The sequence below is a fragment of the Gorilla gorilla genome, chromosome 7 (genome assembly GCF_029281585.2).
Source record: "Gorilla gorilla gorilla isolate KB3781 chromosome 7, NHGRI_mGorGor1-v2.1_pri, whole genome shotgun sequence".
NCBI lineage: Eukaryota > Metazoa > Chordata > Mammalia > Primates > Hominidae > Gorilla > Gorilla gorilla.
Window position 1 is genome coordinate 96,998,481 of NC_073231.2, and position 17,882 is coordinate 97,016,362.

Below are 17,882 nucleotides of genomic sequence, written 5' to 3' on the forward strand. Positions count from 1 at the left end.
GTGCTCTTGAATGTCTTTAGTTTCTATATTTCTTTTTAAAAATAATTATTTTTTTAATTGACAGATAACAATTGTACATACTCATGGAGTACATAGTGACATTTTGATACCTATAATATATAGTGATCAGATCAGGGTAATTGGCACAGCCATCATTTCAAACACTTATCATTTCTTCGAGTTGGGGACATTCTTGACTTGGGGTTATTGAACTTTGAAAATCCCATGTGATTGACCTAAGTTATGTTCTATGTCAGGTCCTGATGATTCAAGGTCAGAAGTAGTTTGATGTCAGGGAGTTTAATGCTGCCCAGCATGAGTCTGAATAACCTTGTTGCATTACATGACCCTATTTCCCTGACCAGAGCAGATTGATCAGGGCTGGAGTTGGGTCCCAAGCTAAGCTTGCCATATTTTCTCTTTCTTGGGAATTGTGATAGAGTCTAAAACAGTTTAATTGGTTTGAGATAATTACATGACCTGAGGCAGAGATTGCAAACTGGTGGCCCATGGGCTGAAGCTGGTTCATAAATAAGTTGATTCTATTTTTTTGGCCTTTAAAAATCTTTGAATTAGGTGCCCATGTTTTCAAATCAGGAGAGTTCACAAAGAAGTCTGGATCTCTGGCTCTTTTTAAAAATCTGTTTTAAAAAAGAAAGATTTAGCAACACTGCAGTTGTGTTCCCATATGACAATTGCCAGAGCTGGCTGAATGGTGGTGGCCCTGTCTGACATGGCATGGGATTATCATTTTGATTCCTGTGGACATGTGAGTTTGAAAGCTCTGTATTCCCTGTCAATGAACATTCAAATTCAGAAGTTGTGATATGGTTATGAGTACATAGAAAAATAGAGCAAACATGTTCAAAAGAGAGAATGGAGGGAGGAAAGAGAGAGCGGGTAAGATATTATAAATATGAAAATGAGAGAAGCTGTAATGAAGAACTAAATTATACTTTCTGCAGAGATATTCAGACAGTACATTCTCAGGTTCTGGGTGCCTTTTAGCTTCTGATTCCAGTTTTTGATGAGCCTGGTTGCATCCTCATTCCACAGGCACAGTGACTTAGATTTGTAACTTTGTGATAAATTACTCCTTTTTGCTTGAGCTAGTTTAAGAGGGTTTCTGTTACCACCACCAAAAGAGCCTTGGCCAAGGCAAGAACCAGAAGGAAAACAAAGGTATGTAGAAAAGTAGAAAAGTGACTAAAAATTATCTAACAGATGGCTAAAGTGACTAAAATTACTTTCTAACAGATGGCTTACAAAATTTAATCCTGCTTAATCTGAACAACAATCATCTTACGCAGCTTCCTCAAGAAGTCAGCAGGTAATTTTGTTTATAGCAAGACTTGGTTAACAATCGCACCCCTCCTCCATCCCCACCCTGGTCATTTGAAAGCATTATGCCTAGCATAAGTCCCTGTGAGATTTATACATAGCAAAGAGGGATCTGAAGGACTGAGGCAAGCCACTAATTTTAAGCAGATGATTCCTTAAACACTTTGGAGAAATGAGAAACAGCATGATAATCTTAGTGTAAACATTGGGCTTTGAAACATAAAGTTCTAAAACTGATGGTCTCATTGATTTCCCAACTCTGAGGTTCTTGGAGCTTGGTTAGCCACAGAATTGGGCACATTAAATGTTATTTCGCATGTGTATTGTAAACCATTTTGAGCTTGATGGAAAAGGTAATGTAAAAACTAAGGATTTAAAACTGCGAAGTCATTTTCATTTTTAAAAACCCCACATTTTTTTGTCATTAACCAAAAAAAAAAAAAAAAAAAAAATGCTGTTTTTGCTTATCCCGCATATCTGCACAGACAGAATGCCTTTATGGAGCCAGCTGAGAGCCTTGTCCTTCTGTAGGCAAAACACGCTCTTGGGCTTTTCCTCTGACAGATGGAGAGAGAACTCTGTTCAGGTTTACTTTGGAGACTCCCTTTATTGCCTGTTGAGCAGAAACAGATGTGTCACAGAGCAAGAGCATCCAGGGTTTTAAAAGAGAATACAAAACTTTGAACAGTCCTCAACACAGGGCTTTCTGCAGCACCTAACATCTATTCCAATTTACTTGTCTATACCTCTAGCCAATGTATTATTTTTTCCAAATATATTTTTTTAAGGAAAGCAATATTTTAAGTCAGAGCAACTAGAAAAGAATTGAATCAATCTAATTTCTATAAAAGATAAATATTTGCAGCAATGAAAATGCCATGCTAATAGTTGTCTGCTTGCTTTTTTACAAATTCAGCTTATCAATCGATGTATATATTGATGATGATATAATTTTAAGAATCCCTTGGGAGATCTCATGAATGAGGTTCAGGGCATATCTCTGTGCAACTAGATTTATGCCTTTGGACCAGTAATTTAACTACTTTGAACTGCTGCCTTCTCATCTCTAAAGAAAGAATTTTGAATAGATGAACCTCAAAGTTTTTGCAGCTATAACACGTTATGATTTCACAATTTCATACACTTATCTCTGTTTGGAATACAAATTACAGTATTCAAGGAATCATGTAAATCTAAGGGAATATGTTAGAAAGATGAAAGAATGCTTTCACTGAAAAAAGTAGGATTGCAGAGTGTATAGGTCTGTTCTGTCTTATAGTTAACTCTGGATTGTCTATATTCTGGCTGTATCCTACTAGATATCAATTAATTGGTCATCTCTCTAAGTAGAATTCCATTTTCTGAGCCTGGGAAAGTTTCTTCACTTTCCTATATCTTAACATCTTCACCTGCAAAATGAGGATGATGATAGTATTTTCAGAAAATAAATCGGATTGTTTTGACAGCTAAGCAAATTCATACAATATATTTAGGGTTGAGCCTTGGACATAAAAGGTATTAGGGTTGAGTAAGTGCTCAATGGATGTTAGCTTTTATTATTATTGGTTGTTATTTTTATTCTAGCTTCTTTCCGTTCCCTTTGTTCACTGATTTCCAGAGACAAAAGAATGACTTCTCAGTGGATTTGGGCAAAGCATTGAGCATGTGTAGTTTGGCATTCTCCTCTTGCCCTGCCATGAAGTAAGCAGCAGCCTCAGCAGGAAAGGCTGTGAATGGGGTGGTATATTTAACACAGAGGAGGGCTAGCAGGGACTCAGAGTGATCATGTCAGCTCTGTGCTGATGTTTGATTTCCTTCTCTCTAAATCCCATATCTTATTTCTCAATTTATTTAGAACTTAGGAGAGGGAAAAGGAGTTTTGTTTTTGGCTCATTTAAACTACAGAATATCAGTTCATGGACTTGGAGTCAAATTTGGGCAGGTAAGAGTTTTACATCTAAACAACTCTGTCATGGACAGCGCTGCACAGGCACAGGAAGAGGACAGCATGGGCATCCTGGTGACAGAATGAGTCTGGAAGACAGAGAGAGAGAGCAAGGGACTAAGTCAGCAGGCTCAGTTCTTTCTCCAAATTCGTCAGTCAGTGAAGTTGTTCTTCAATCTCCTGGGGAAGACAGATGTCAGGGAGAATCTACAAGTGTATCTCCTGTAGATTTTCTTTGGAAAAGTAGGACATCTCCCTGCTTTGTGGAATCGGGAACAATGGCAGATATTTGTTTCTCTCCCTGCTCTTTACTCACACAAATGAATGATGGACAAATGAACAATAGGATCTGAGCTCATTTTATTGCCTTGAAAGAACAAAAAAGTTAAAACCAACTCCCATGATATAGTAAATCAGAGTAGAATCAATAAAAATAATAATAAAAATGATTATAAAAATGATTAATGAAGAAAATTCCCCATCCCTTTCCCCACAGGACCTGCTCCACACATTTTTACTCCATTTCAGTGCTGAGTTGTCCTTCTTTGACCCTTTATACTGCAAAGAACTTCACTTCCTATTATCCTGAGAAATTTGAGCTCCCTCAATTCCCTTCTCTTCAGCATCTTTCTCTCCATTGTTCTATTTCTTTCCTTCCTCTCGCTCTTGCTTCCTTGTCATCTCTCTCTGAAGTCCCGTGTCTTTTGCTTTTGCTTCCTGTGTAACACATTGTAAATTCTCTTCTGTCTTCTCCATTCTACCTTAGATCATTTTCAAAAGTCGTTACTGTCCTTTACATAGTCAAATATAATGGCCTTTTTTTTCTGCTGAATAAAAATTACATAAAACTATTCAATGCATTTTGTACTATTCAATGCATTTTGACAAATGTACGCACACCAATAAGATGTAGAACATTTTCTTCAGCCCAGAAATTTCCTCATACACCCTTCCAGTGAATTCTTACCTCTCATAAGCAATCAATATTTTGATTTCTGTGTTCTTTACAAATTAGTTTTACCAATCCTAGAACTAAATAAATGGAATCATATGGTATATACATTTTTGTGTCTGTCTTCTTTTGCTTAGCATATTTTTTGAGACTCATGTAACTGTTGCATTTATTAGTAGTTCGTTGGTTTGTTTTTTGTTTTTGTTTTTGTTTTTTATTGAGACTGAGTTTGGCCCTACTCACCCAGGCTGGAGTGCAATGGCACGATCTCGGCTCACTGCAACCTCCGCCTTCCAGGTTCAAATGATTCTCCTGCCTCAGCCTCCTGAGTAGCTGGTATTACAGGTGACTGCCACCACACCCAGCTAATTTTCATATTTTTAGTAGAGATGGGGTTTCGCCGTATCTGCCAGGCTGGTCTCGAACTCCTGACCTCAAGTGATCTGCCTGCCTCGGCCTCCCAAAGTGTTGGGATTACAGGCGTGAGCCACCATGCCTGGCAGTTTTTGTTTATTCTGAGTAGCATTTCATTGCATGAATATGCCCTAAATCATTCGTCTTTTCTCCTATTGATGTACATTTGGGTTATTTCCAGTTTAGGGCTATTATGGATTAAGCTACAATAAACATTATTATACAAATCTTTTTGTAAACATGTTTAATTTCATTTTCATTTAAATTTCTAGGAGTAAAACAGAAATTTATTTCTCATAGTTCTGGAAGTTGGGAAGTGAAGACCAAGGTGCCGGCAGATGTGATGTCTGGTGAGGGTCTACTTCCTGGTTCTTAGAGTGGCACCTTTCTCACTGTGTCCTCACATGGTAGAAGGGGCGAGGAGCTCTCTGGGGCCTTTTGTAAGGACATTAATTACATTTATGAGGTTTACCCCATCATCATGATCTAATCATCTCCCAAAGGCCCCATCTCGTAATACCATCACATTGGAGATTAGATTTTAACATATGAATTTTGAAGAGACACAAATATTCAGACCATAGCACTGTCATTTCTCCAATACCATATGATCTTGATTGCCGTAGCTGCATTGTAAGTTTTGAAATCAGGTAATGTGAGTCTTTTGATTTTATTCTTTATAATAGTTTGGCTATTCTAGGTCCTTTCAATTTCCATATAAATTTTAAAATTGATTTGTCTTTTTTTTTTTTTTTTTAAGATGGGGTCTCACTATGTTTCCCAGGCTGGTCTTAAACTCTTGGGCTCAAGCAATCCTTCCACCTTGGCCTCCCAAAGTTATGGGTTTACAGCCATGAGCCACAGCACCCAGCCCAAGTCAAGTCTTATACAAAAAAAGCTGTCAAAATTTGTATTTGAATCTATTATTAAATCTATAGATCAATATTAAAAAGTTGATATCTTAGCAATATTTTGCTTTTCTATACCTGAATATAATATATCTCTACTTTTATTTAAAGCCCCTTTACATTCTCTCATTCATAATTTATAGTTTTCAGTGTAGAGGTCCCTCATGTCTTTTGTTATATGTACTCTTAACTATTTCATGAAGGTTTTTTTATACATTACTATAAATGGAAATCTTAAACTTTTATTTTCCTTGTTTGTGGCTACAATATGGAGATACAATAGATTTTTTAAATATTGATTTTGTAGTTTGTGACTCGGCATTATTTCTACTAGTTTTGTTTGTTAGTTTGGATTATCCCTCTTTAACATTTAAACTTTTGACCATCTCTTTAATTTTGAAATTTTCTTTTCTCACACCTTCAGAGATTCCTTGCTAATCTGGTTCTTCTTCTACTTCTGTGTTCATAACTTTGCTGGATGCCTTTAATTTTTAATGGTCAGTTGTTTATATTTCTCAAGAATCTTTCTGTTGGCTTCCTCTCTCTTCTCTCTGCCCATTTTCTTTTGTTGTTTTTCCTATCAATCCCAGGTATTCATATGGCTTCTACTATGTACGGAGAGATCTGTAGAATCCTCAAAATTCCCTTTGCTAGCACTGATAACTTCCTAACCTCCAGTCTCCCATTTTCAACTGCCTAAAAATTTAGTTCCCTCATTCTTACATTACTTCAATCTTAGCACACTTCAACCTTGAGATCATTACATGTTTTCACTCTTAGCTTTGCAAACAGGCACACCTGCGTTAGAATTTTGACATTGTTACCTACTAGATAGGTAACTTGGGGAATTTATTTACTGCCTCTAATGCTTTATTTTCCTCACTTTTAAAATAAGAGTAGTAATTCCAACCTCAGAGTTATGTTGATGATTATTAAATTTAATGCACAGGCATGTAGTTGTGCTTAGTAATGTTAATTCCCTTCTGCTTCCTTATTCATAATATTTTTCTTAGCTTACTATTCCTTCTTACTGCCCTATTTTATAAGTTCTTTTATTCAGGGCCAAATTCAAAATGTCAGTTCTTTAGAAAAACTTGCAATATGCTTCAGGAACCATATCTGCAATTACAGACTCAAATTTCCTTAACCTTTTTCTCCTTAGCCAATGGCATTTGCTGTTCTCAGTTTATGGCTCTATTTAATATCTCCTAAACCATGGCATCCAAAAGGGCAGAATTTGTGGCTGATTCATCTTTGAACTTCCACAGCAATTGAGCAGTACTCATATCTATTTGGTACTAGGTATATTTATGTCTATGTATGCTTATGCCTGTACCTGTATTGATCTGTATACATAGGTATGTCCGTGTTCTCCTTGTCCTCTAGCTTTCTCTTGGGTATGGCCAATGTATATGTATAAAGAAAGGAAATAGAATTTTCTTTTTCTGAAATCTAGGTTTTGATTACCTAACATACTTTTAACATAAGCCATCTGATTACAAAAGATCTGTAAAAATTAAATTTCAGCAAAAACTTTTTATACTTATGATCACAATAGTTGTAAACACTTGACTGAAGTAAGCTCAGAAGAGCTACAAAAAATAAATTGACACATGGCTTCTGCTAAGTTGGGCCTATATAGTGGACTCTTATTCTTGTGAGTTTCATTCATATACTTTGGTGTTTTTTTTTTTAGATTAAAAAGTCTTACTTATATGAGTATAAATTATAACCAACTAGCCAGCATTCCTAGAGAACTTTGTTTTCTTGAGAATCTTGTTGAACTTCAACTTAACTACAATCAGCTGATATGCATACCTGAAAAGATTAAATTCTTGAAGAAGCTTCAGAAGCTTTTGCTAGCCAGAAACAACATTGGAGTTTTGCCGGAGGTAAGCAAAACATGGAACCACAGTAGTTTGCTGTTGGAGAAGAACTCAACATGATGGGAGGTGGTTATAGATTAGCTTTGGGTATCTGAGTATAAGCCACCACTTGCTTTCTCTCAGATTAAATATAGTCAGTTCCCAAATCCCTATGACAGAAGAAGGCTATAATTTGAATTATCCCACATAGCTAGGGATTTAGTAAATACAAATATAGAATGCTCACTGAAATTTGAATTCCAGATAAGCAATGATTAAATTTTTTACTATAAGTATGTTGCAAATATTGCATGGAATAGACTAAAAAACCTATTTATTGTTTGGTATTTCTTTCTTTCTTCTTTTTGAGACAGAGTCTTGCTCTGTTGCCTAGGCTGGAGTGCAGTGGCACAATCTTGGCTCACTGCAACCTCCACATCCCGGGTTCAGGTGATTCTCCTGCCTCAGCCTCCTGAGTAGCTGGGATTACAGGCAGACACCACCATGCCCGGCTGATTTTTATAATTTAGTAGAGACGGGGCTTCACCATGCTGGTCAGGCTGGTCTCAAACTCCTGACCTCGTGATCCGCCCACCTCGGCCTCCCAAAGTGCTGGGATTATAGGTGTGAGCCACTGCGCCCAGCCTTGATATTTCAATTTAAGTGAGCATTATATGTTTTATCTGGTAACGATGTATACAGAACAAAATACAAGTTCATTTTGGCTTTGGAATATGTACTGGCTGTCCTTTTTTCCTTCATATTCACTTTCTGTCCTGCCTTCTGCTTGGGAGACTGACTGTGTGGGCAGCAGTGAACTCCTTTGTCCTCTGGTTTCCTCTTGGATATGGCAGATGAGAGGCACTAGCAGGAAGTGACAGGGCAGGAGGATAGCAAGTAGTTGATGGTATTCATAATTATGGAGACTGAGAAGTCCTACAGCAGGCTATCTGCAAGCTGAAGACCCTGCAGTGCTGGTAGTGTGGCTGAGTCCAACTCTGAAAGCCTCAGAACCAGGGAAGCAAACGGTGTAATTCTCAGTTGGAGGTCAAAGGCCTGATTACTGGGAGGTTGTGGTGGCTGGAGGGGAGGGGTACTGGTGTAAATCTTAGAGTCTAAAGGCTGGAGAGCCCAGCGTTCTGAGGTCCAAGGGCAGAAGAAGAAGTGTCCTAGCTCCAGGAGAGAGAGGAAATTACATTTTTTTTTTTCATCCAAGTCACTAACTGATAGGATGGTGCCCAGCAACACTGAACATATATCTTTCCCACCCCTTCTACTGACTCACACACCCATCTCCTCTAGAAACAACCTCACACAGACACACCCAAAATAAAGCTTTACCAGCATTGTAGGTATTCCTTAATCCAGTCAAGTTGACACCTAAAATTAACCATCACACTAGACTTCTTATAGTTCTATCCCAAACAACTGTTTGCTCTTAATGGAACATCATTTGTTCCAAATAACTCAAAGAATCTCAGCTTAAACTTCACTTTTTCCAGGAAGCCTTTCCTGACCTCCTAATACCAAATTTTCCATATATCACTGTTTCCTTAACCCTTCATAACACTTCTCATTCTCATAGCACAACTTTGCCCTTGCCTATTTGTGAGTTTTTAAACCTTCATTGAATACTTGTGAGGGGTATACACATGCAAAGATTTGAAAAAGACAGCAACAAATATCAACAGCAATAATAGTGGCAGTCATGGCAGCAAAAACAAACAAATGAAAATGCAAGACTGGACAGCAACGGAAGTAATGCTCTGAAGTGTTTTCAAGTAGGGTGGAAGCCCTTATATCATAACATGAGATACTGAAGGAACACATTGGAGTCTGAAAATCTCTGCAGCTAAAACAATACAAAGGAGAGTATCATGGCAATGGAAGCCTATGTAGGACTTAAGAAGAGGACTCCCTTCAAGGATTTGCTGCCTAGCTGTAGGGAATGGGGATTGCAGACAGCCTCTAGCTGTTAGCTCTTTCAGTAATTTAAGTAATCCACTCAACAACCGTATGACTTAAGGGCTTCTATTAGCATTTTCATTTTACAAATGAAGAAATTGAAGTACAAAGCAATTAAGAAATTTGCCCATAGTTATAGTACCTGCCAGAGGTGAGATTTCAATCTAGATGTAGTGTAACTCACAGTGGCCATGTTATGTTGCCCTGGAGTGGTCAGAGGAAATGAAGAATTCAAAGATAGCTGGCAGTCCAGGATATGGGGGTCTGCTCTGGAAGATGTGCTGAAGAATTGGTCAGTACAGTCATTAGAAAAGATGGCCACCTTCATCATGTTGGAGCTTTAAAAAAAATTATGATTTTCCTTATGATTTTAAATATTAGATTTAAAAAATCTCTCTCTCTCTTCTGTTTTCTGACACAGGAACTTTGTGATCTTAAAAAACTAAGAATCCTAGACATAGCTGGAAATATTATTCAGATATTTCCATCAGGAGTAAGTAGAGTCAACTTCCATTATAATTGAAAAATAATTTTGTTTATGCTATTGGGAATAGAAAAAATATGGGCAGACAGTAAAACCTGTAGTAATTGGAACCTTAAATTATACAAATGACTCAAAGATTTGCTTTTAGAATTTCAAAACCTGTTCTCTCCTGTTTTTTTCTTTGTGTTCTGTGCCTGCTGAACTTGTCTGAACTAAGTGAACTCTGATTGCTATCATAAATATTTTAATATATCAGCTATGATTAAATTTTTTGGTTATTACACACTGCTTTTGGTCACCTCTGGCTTTTTGAAAATATTACTTTCCGGAGCATAAATTTTTATCCCTTGTAATTAATCCAAAGGTGACACTTTTGTTAGTCATTTTTAGGCCATAAACAATGAAAAATGCACTTTTTTTCTCATTTGAAAATGAATTTTGACCTCATTTTATTTCAAATATGGAGAAACCGTTTGTCTTGGCAACTCCTAACTTTTAAGAAAGAAATGTCAGTTTTTCCTATTGCATTTTTATATCCAGTTGAACATGCTTAAACATTCATGGTAATAATGAGAAGTCCATCTATCCAGAAGGTATTCAATGAATAGTTGTTGACCCATTAATTATTTTTCCTGATTTATCCCCTCTAAATTGAGGTTTCAGTCTTTTTTTACCTCCTAGAGCAATATTTTATACTGAAGATAATTCAAATATAAAAAAATGAGTGTAAAGTCTATGTTTTAGAAAAAAGTATACAGTTTTTAAATTGTGGCAAAATATACACAACATAAAATTTAACATTTTAATCATTTCTACTTGTATAGTCCACGGTACTAAGTACTTTCACGTTGTTGCACAACCATCAGCATTATCCGTCTCTAGAACCTGTTCATCTTCTCCAGCTGAAACTCTGTATCCATTCAACTCTAACTCCCCATTCCCTTTGTACACCTATTTTAGAAGTTCCTATAAATACTTTGAAATAAGATCTTTCCCCCCTCCATGGCAACCACATATCTACTATATATCTCTGAATTTGACTACTCTAGGTACTCTAGGTACCAGATAAGTGGAACCAGATATTTGTCCTTTTACCACTGACTTATTTCACTTAGTAAAATATGACTAACATTAATTTATCTTATACCATGTGTCAGAGTTTCTTTCCTTTTTAAGGCTGAATAATATTCAGTTGTATGTATATACCACATTTTGTCTATCCACAGGTATCTGCCCACCTGTGGGACCTTGGGCTGTTTTCTCATTTTGGCTATTACTGTAATGAGCATGGGTATACAAATACTTGTTCTTTATCTGCTTTCAGTTCCTCTGGGAATATCCTTAGATGAAATTGTTGAATCATATGGTAATTCTATGTTTAATTTTTTAAGGAATCACCACAGTGTTTCCAAAAATGTGTAGATTTGAATGTTTAGTAAAAATTGGATATTGTTAATATTGACCTTGAAAATGCGACATGGTTTTATTTACCCTCTGTCTTAATTTAACTCTCTATGTCCTGCGATGCCTTCTGGTGCCACTTCTTCTATGGTACCCCTAATGCCACTACTACTTCTATGGTATCTTCTGGTGCCACTTTTTCTATGGTATTTCTATGGTATGCTTGAGCAACATAATGGAGTAATTCATTTCAAGTCTTTCTTGCTTTTGGATGGTAAACTTCCAGAGAAAGAATACTCTTTTTTTCCTCTATACCTGCAGTGTCTTGAATTTTAACTCAATAAGTATTTGTTAAATGAATAAATCTAACTGATGTTCTTGAACTTCATTTATTATTCACCTTTCACCTTCGTAGTCTGTTAATTGACTGTTTCTTCTATGAAGTGATTCTGTACTTAACAATTTTGATAAAACATAATTACTTAGGTCCCAATAATTTGGAGTGATTTTGACAGGTCTGAGTTGGTTTCATCTGTGTAGTACCTATTTCAGGAATTTCTATAAACACTCTCACATAAGATGATCTGCAAACTCATCTGAGCTTTGGTCCAACCATTTCAAATTATTTTGGTTCAACTGATTCAAAATCAAAGTTTCCCACATTAAAAATATGGCACAACTGGTGGACCTAGAGGAGAAATGACCGACTCTAGGTCACACAATGATTATCAGCGAAAGAGAGTAAGTTTCAAAGTAATGGTAGAGAACATTCAAAACAATTAAGCCATGCTTTTTGTGAAACACAGTAGTGTAGACATGAATAACATAGACTTTGGAGTCATATACACGTGGATTTAAAGCATTAATTTCCTATTTTCTAAATTCGTAATCTCAAACAAGTTGCTTCATTTCTCAGAGTTGCTATTTCTTCATCTATATAATGACAATATTAAAACCACTAACCTCATAAGGTTGTTATGTGAAATAGTGATTATGAAGCATTTTGTGCATAGTTGGTTTCCAGGAATGGAAACTATTATATGTTGTGTATAAAATATATACCAATAATGAAATACTAATAAGTAATATATAATTATAGCAATCATCTACTCTCTACTGGTGATGATAGGAAGCATTAACCTTGTGAAGTACATTTTTAAAAACCTTTTTAAACTATGAGAATATTCAAACATACATAAAAACAGACAGAAAAGCAAAATAAAGCTCTGTGTACCCATTACTTTTAAGTGTACTCTTAACTCAAAGATTTGAAACTGCATTGTGCATAAGTGCCTTTGAGTAGTTTATTTTACTGCCTTATAACTACTTTTTAAAATAGGTATTTATTTAAGAGTGTTTTGCTATTTTATGATTTAAATAAATTTGGTGTGCAATTTAGAAAATGCAATTTTTTTCAGAACAGTATTTTTTTTTTTTTTTTGAAATTCACATGGCATTTGAACATTTGAAACTGTATTTTCACCAGGACTTTTGTATAAGAATATACATTAAATGGAAATTTACAGTAAAAAATTGGACTATTATAAATATTTGTTCATATGTGTTGGATCAAAAGAGTTTCTGTGTTATTTAGTTACTAAGAAAAAATCTGGCATGACCACATAGTGAATTAATTGTTTCAGAAATGGCCAGATATGGTGGCTCACGGCTGCAATCCCAGCATTTTGGGAGGCTGTGGCGGGAGGATTGCTTTTGATTCCATGAGTTCAAGATCAGCCTGGACAACATGGTGAAACCCCTATCTCCACAAAACAAACAAACCACCAAAAAAATTAGCTGGGTTTAGTGGTACACCCTGTGGTCCCAGTTACTTGAGGTGAAAGTATCACTCAAGCCTGGGAGGTAGAGGTTGCAGTAAGCTGAGATCATACTCCAGCCTGGGCAACACAGTGAGACCCTGTCTTAAAAAAAAAAAAAAGAAATATCTTCATTCTTTTATGAACATGTAGTCAGATCTGCTACAGAGAGACTTTAGTTTCTTTCCTTACCTCTTTTTTCCTTTCTTTTATTTTAACTTAAAAAAATTAAATTAAAACTTAAAAATTTTGTAAGTTGTACAACTTCTGCATGTTTCTTAAAATGTCAAGCAAAACAAAAGTATGGAATAAAAATAAAAGTTTCGGCCGGGTGCAGTGGCTCACGCCTGTAATCCCAGCACTTTGGGAGGCCGAGGCGGGTGGATCACGAGGTCAGGAGATCGAGACCATCCTGGCTAACACAGTTAAACCCCATCTCTACTAAAAATACAAAAAAATTAGCAGGGCGTGGTGGCGGGTGCCTGCAGTCCCAGCTACTCCCAGCTAATTTTGTATTTTTAGTAGAGACGGAGTTTCTCCATGTTGGTCAGGCTGGTTGCAAACTCCTGACCTGAGGTGATCCGCCCACTTCGGCCTCTCAAAGTGCTAGGATTACAGGCGTATGTACAGGAGAATGGTGTGAACCCGGGAGGCGGAGCTTGCAGTGAGCCGAGATTGCACCACTGCACTCCAGCCTGGGCGACAGAGTGAGACTCCGTCTCAAAAAAAAGAAAGTTTCCGTTCCAGGACCTCTTCATGTGTGTTTTTAGAAAAGCCTGTTAAAACATTTTTTTCACACGATACTATGTCTGGATTGGTTTCATTATATTTAATTTCCCAGTATGATTTTTCTTTCTAAAAAAGTACCGTCTGGCCAGGCGCGGTGGCTTACGCCTGTAATCCTAGCACTTTGAGAGGCCGAAGTGGGCGGATCACCTCAGGTCAGGAGTTGGCAACCAGCCTGACCAACATGGAGAAACTCCGTCTCTACTAAAAATACAAAATTAGCTGGGCGTGGTGGCCCATGCCTGTAATCTCAGTTACTCGGGAGGCTGAGGCCAGAGAATTGCTTGAACCCAGAAGGCAGAGGTTGCGGTGAGCCAACATCATTGCACCATTGCACTCCAGCTTGGGCAGCAAAAGCGAAACTCCGTCAAAAAAAAAAAAAAAAAGTACTATTCAAGTATTCTCCATAAAGCATTATCAATGTATCAATAGCAGAAAGATCAGCGAGAGAAAGCAAAACTCTGGGGGCTATTTTGATCTGATCTATCTATCATTGCACAATTTTAGAACATTCTCAGTTTTCTCACATACAATTTTTTGATACCTAATTCCTGTCTGAGACATACCAAATTATTTATTGTATTAGTTTGCAAGTGTCCTCTGCTTCTCGAATGAATGGGTATTAAGATTTAAGATGTTGTCTTCATTTATCCTTTTGTAAGTAGCATTTTTCTGGTAATTCATTCATTGTAGAAAATAAGAAAATAAGTATAGAAAGAGTAAAATGTAAGGTGTCTTTAAGTTTACCTTCCAGAGACTACACTTTATTGTTTTCTTCAAGAATCTCATTTTTATATTCTCATTAAAAAAATTCAATGTATACTGCGTAAAGAAATACGTGTCTTGCTTTGTCATTTTCATTTAACATTATATATTAAGCACTTTCCTTAAATGAATATTCTTCAATATGTGATTTTTAATCATTGGGTGTTCTTCTACCTTTTCTTTATCATGTGTTCACTTTTTCTGACATTTTTATTTATTGCTGGAATTAGAATTGGATTTTGAATGAACAAGCCTTTGAGAACAAGGATGATCTGAAATAAAATGTCTTTTATTTGTATCTGTCTTTCAGAGAATAACATATCTGAAGTATGGCCTTTAGTGGACACTGGACAATTTATGGCAACACTGTCGGTTGTTCAGTTAGTGCAGGAAACAGTGATGCTTGTTTTATTAGTTTCCTGAGGCTGCTATAGCAAAATATCACAAACTGGGGCTTAAAGGACATGTCTTTGTTTTCTCTTCTTAGAAGGATACCAGTCCTTGGATTGTGGCCCACTCTAATCCATATGACCTCATTTTAACTAGTTAACATCTGCAAAGACTGTTTCCAAATAAAGTCACATTCTGAGGTTCAGGGTGGATATGAATCTTGGAGGACACTATTTAACCCATTATACTTTGATAGAACATTGAGTTTATTACTCTATTTAGCATCTGCAAGGGCAATTGATATAAACCTCCTTGATGAGGTTTATATGACTTTCCAATTCCATAAACAATTACTGAGTACCTTCTCTGTTGCCAAGCTCTCTTCTAATCTGGGGAAGTAAATGAAGAAATATGGATGTTGCTGTATAGAAACTTTGGAATTTGTGTTTGAAGAAATCTCTAAACATTGAAGTGGAACCTGGAGATATCATAAGAACAAGATAAATATGTGATTTTTAATGATGGACAGAAATTTAAAATTAGAAAAATCAAAGAAACTGGCATGAATTAGCTTGAACAAAGATGCAAGTCAGCTAGGTGGTAATTTCATTGTTGAGTTCAAAATAATAAGGGGAAAGTGACCTGTTGCCTTCATAACTTTTGATGATGGGGAAAGAAAAAACATTATTATTTGCTGCTGAAGGGTTTTGGATAGGCTATCATCATGGGATTTCTGGGAAGAAAGGATTACTAATATCTTTCTTTAGGTCAGAAAACTCAGTCTATGAAGTAGTTGTGATTCAGTCTTTTCAACAGAAAAAAAAGTAAATTATTGAAATTTTATATTTCCTTTGAAACAGTTTTTATTTTAATCTTTTAGTCACAGGTCTTCTTTCTCTAGCTCCTCTTTCTCTCAGGAGCCATGTTATTTTTCAAACTGCAATCATTTGAAGAAAAAGATGACCTGACAAAAGCAAGAAAAAGTTTTAATGATCATCACCAGGGAGCATCATGAGTTTTGTGTTTGATGTGAAGTTCATAACAAAATATCATATATAAAATATTGCAGACCAAATAGAAAACTTCACATTTAAATAAGCTCTTAGAATCCTCCGTTAGCAATCTATCTAACAACCTGTACTATTATGACTACTTTTCAAATTCACAAATAGAGTTCAAAGTTATCTTTCTGGATGAATACTTTGTCGTTATCTAAAAATTTGCAAGTTATCAAATCTATTTGTTATTGAATAATTCCTTGAAGAAGACAGATTTGGTATCATTATTCCTGTTTGGAGCTGAGGATATTGAGGCTCCAGAGTAGTTTGTCTGCAGCAGCGACCCTCAAACTTGAATGTGCATCAGAATCCCCTGGATGCCTTCTTAAAACCCGGAAGGCTAGGCCCTCCTTCTAGGATTTCTGAGTCAGTAGGTTGGGGATCCCACGGGTTTGCATTTCTGTTATGTTCTTTGGTAATGCTGATGCTGTAAGTCCAGGAACTACACTTGGAAAACCATTGGCCTGAATGATGGAACAGTGGCAGAGCTTGAACCTGCACTCAAGACTTTTGGCTACACTGTCAGGACTCCTCCTGCCTCTGAGGAATCCATTCTTTGTCCCAGGTTGGGGCAGTCTCTGTCATGCTATACAAATAAGGCATTTCTTTGAGCTCACTGGGAGTTTGGGTTCTGAGAATTTCACTGTGTCCTTGACTAAAATGATACTCAAGGAACATTCTTTGGACAATAGAATTCTTGTATACTCTGAAAAATATTTCACATAGAAACTAGAATTTTGGTATGTGAACACAAGGAATGCCTATATAGTTGGAGGCTGAGTTTTATATGTTGTTTAATTCGGTTAGCCTTACTTCTTTTTAGCCACACTGTGGATGTACTCGGTGCATATATGCCACTGACAAAACTTCTTAAACATTTATTCATCAGCCAATCTAAAATTGGAGACATTTTTTAGCATGTTAATTTAACACTAAATTTTATTTTGGAGAAATTTGGGGAAGGCCAGATCTTTACCATGTTACTTTCATTTCTGAGTTTTGTCTTTTTAAAGTTCACCCTTTGCATTGGGTGGTTATAGTTTGGGAGTGAAACTCAAGTGTAGCTAAAACATTTACAAGGATACAGATAAATGTGACAACTTATGAGAAAGTGCTTTGCTAAGAGTAGACACTTAAGAAATGTGCTTAAAAAGATGTAAATTATACCCAATGCTACATTTTCCACAGTCACTGCTTTCTTTCAGTTTCAAATTCATGATTTAACATTCATGTGAATCTGTAGCTTCCATAAACACATTCTGTGTCAGAGTTAAGAATCTTAAGTATTTGTATATCCCTAAGGTTTGTAGGCACATACTGTTTTTATAAGAAAAAAAACATAAAGCGAGAAAGCCTCATGCAATGTTGTCATGAGAAAAAGTATGCTTGGACTATTTATGGGAAATCATAGTTATAGCACCTATTCCATTTCATCAATGCCCCTTTTTTCCTTCAAGAATTGTTTAGAGTTATCATAAATAAAATTTGAGAATACTGAAAGCAGTTTCCTCTTTTACAGTATGAGAAACACAGGAGGAAAAAAAATGGAAGCAACTTTCCCAGAAACACAAATCATTTGAATAGTGAGGAGAAGATTTGAATCCATTTTTCCCAAACAAAAATTAAATTTGCCTAGCTTAACAATGTACCCATTGTGTGACCTTGGACAGGTAACTCCATTACTCTATGTTTCACTTTTTTCCTCTTTAAGTTGGGGATATTAATAACACTTGTATCATCACATTGTTAGGGAAGTGTCTCACATAACATTTGGTGATCAGTAATGATTGA

General features: G+C 36.3%; 1 protein-coding gene across 5 annotated transcripts in view; it reads left to right on the forward strand.

Annotated features, from left to right (window-relative positions):
• Nucleotides 1–17,882, forward strand: part of LRRC69 (leucine rich repeat containing 69) — a 117,055-nt gene that overhangs the window by 23,706 nt on the left and 75,467 nt on the right. For 3 of the 5 annotated variants that reach the window (XM_055348695.2, XM_019032930.3, XM_019032928.3), the window contains 3 exons: nt 1,258–1,330; nt 7,257–7,452; nt 9,812–9,883. The exons of the other annotated variants lie outside the window; for them this stretch is intronic. In XM_055348695.2, coding sequence (XP_055204670.1) covers nt 1,258–1,330; nt 7,257–7,452; nt 9,812–9,883 — 341 coding nt within the window. The remainder of the gene's footprint in view (nt 1–1,257; nt 1,331–7,256; nt 7,453–9,811; nt 9,884–17,882) is intronic. 5 annotated transcript variants of the gene reach the window in all.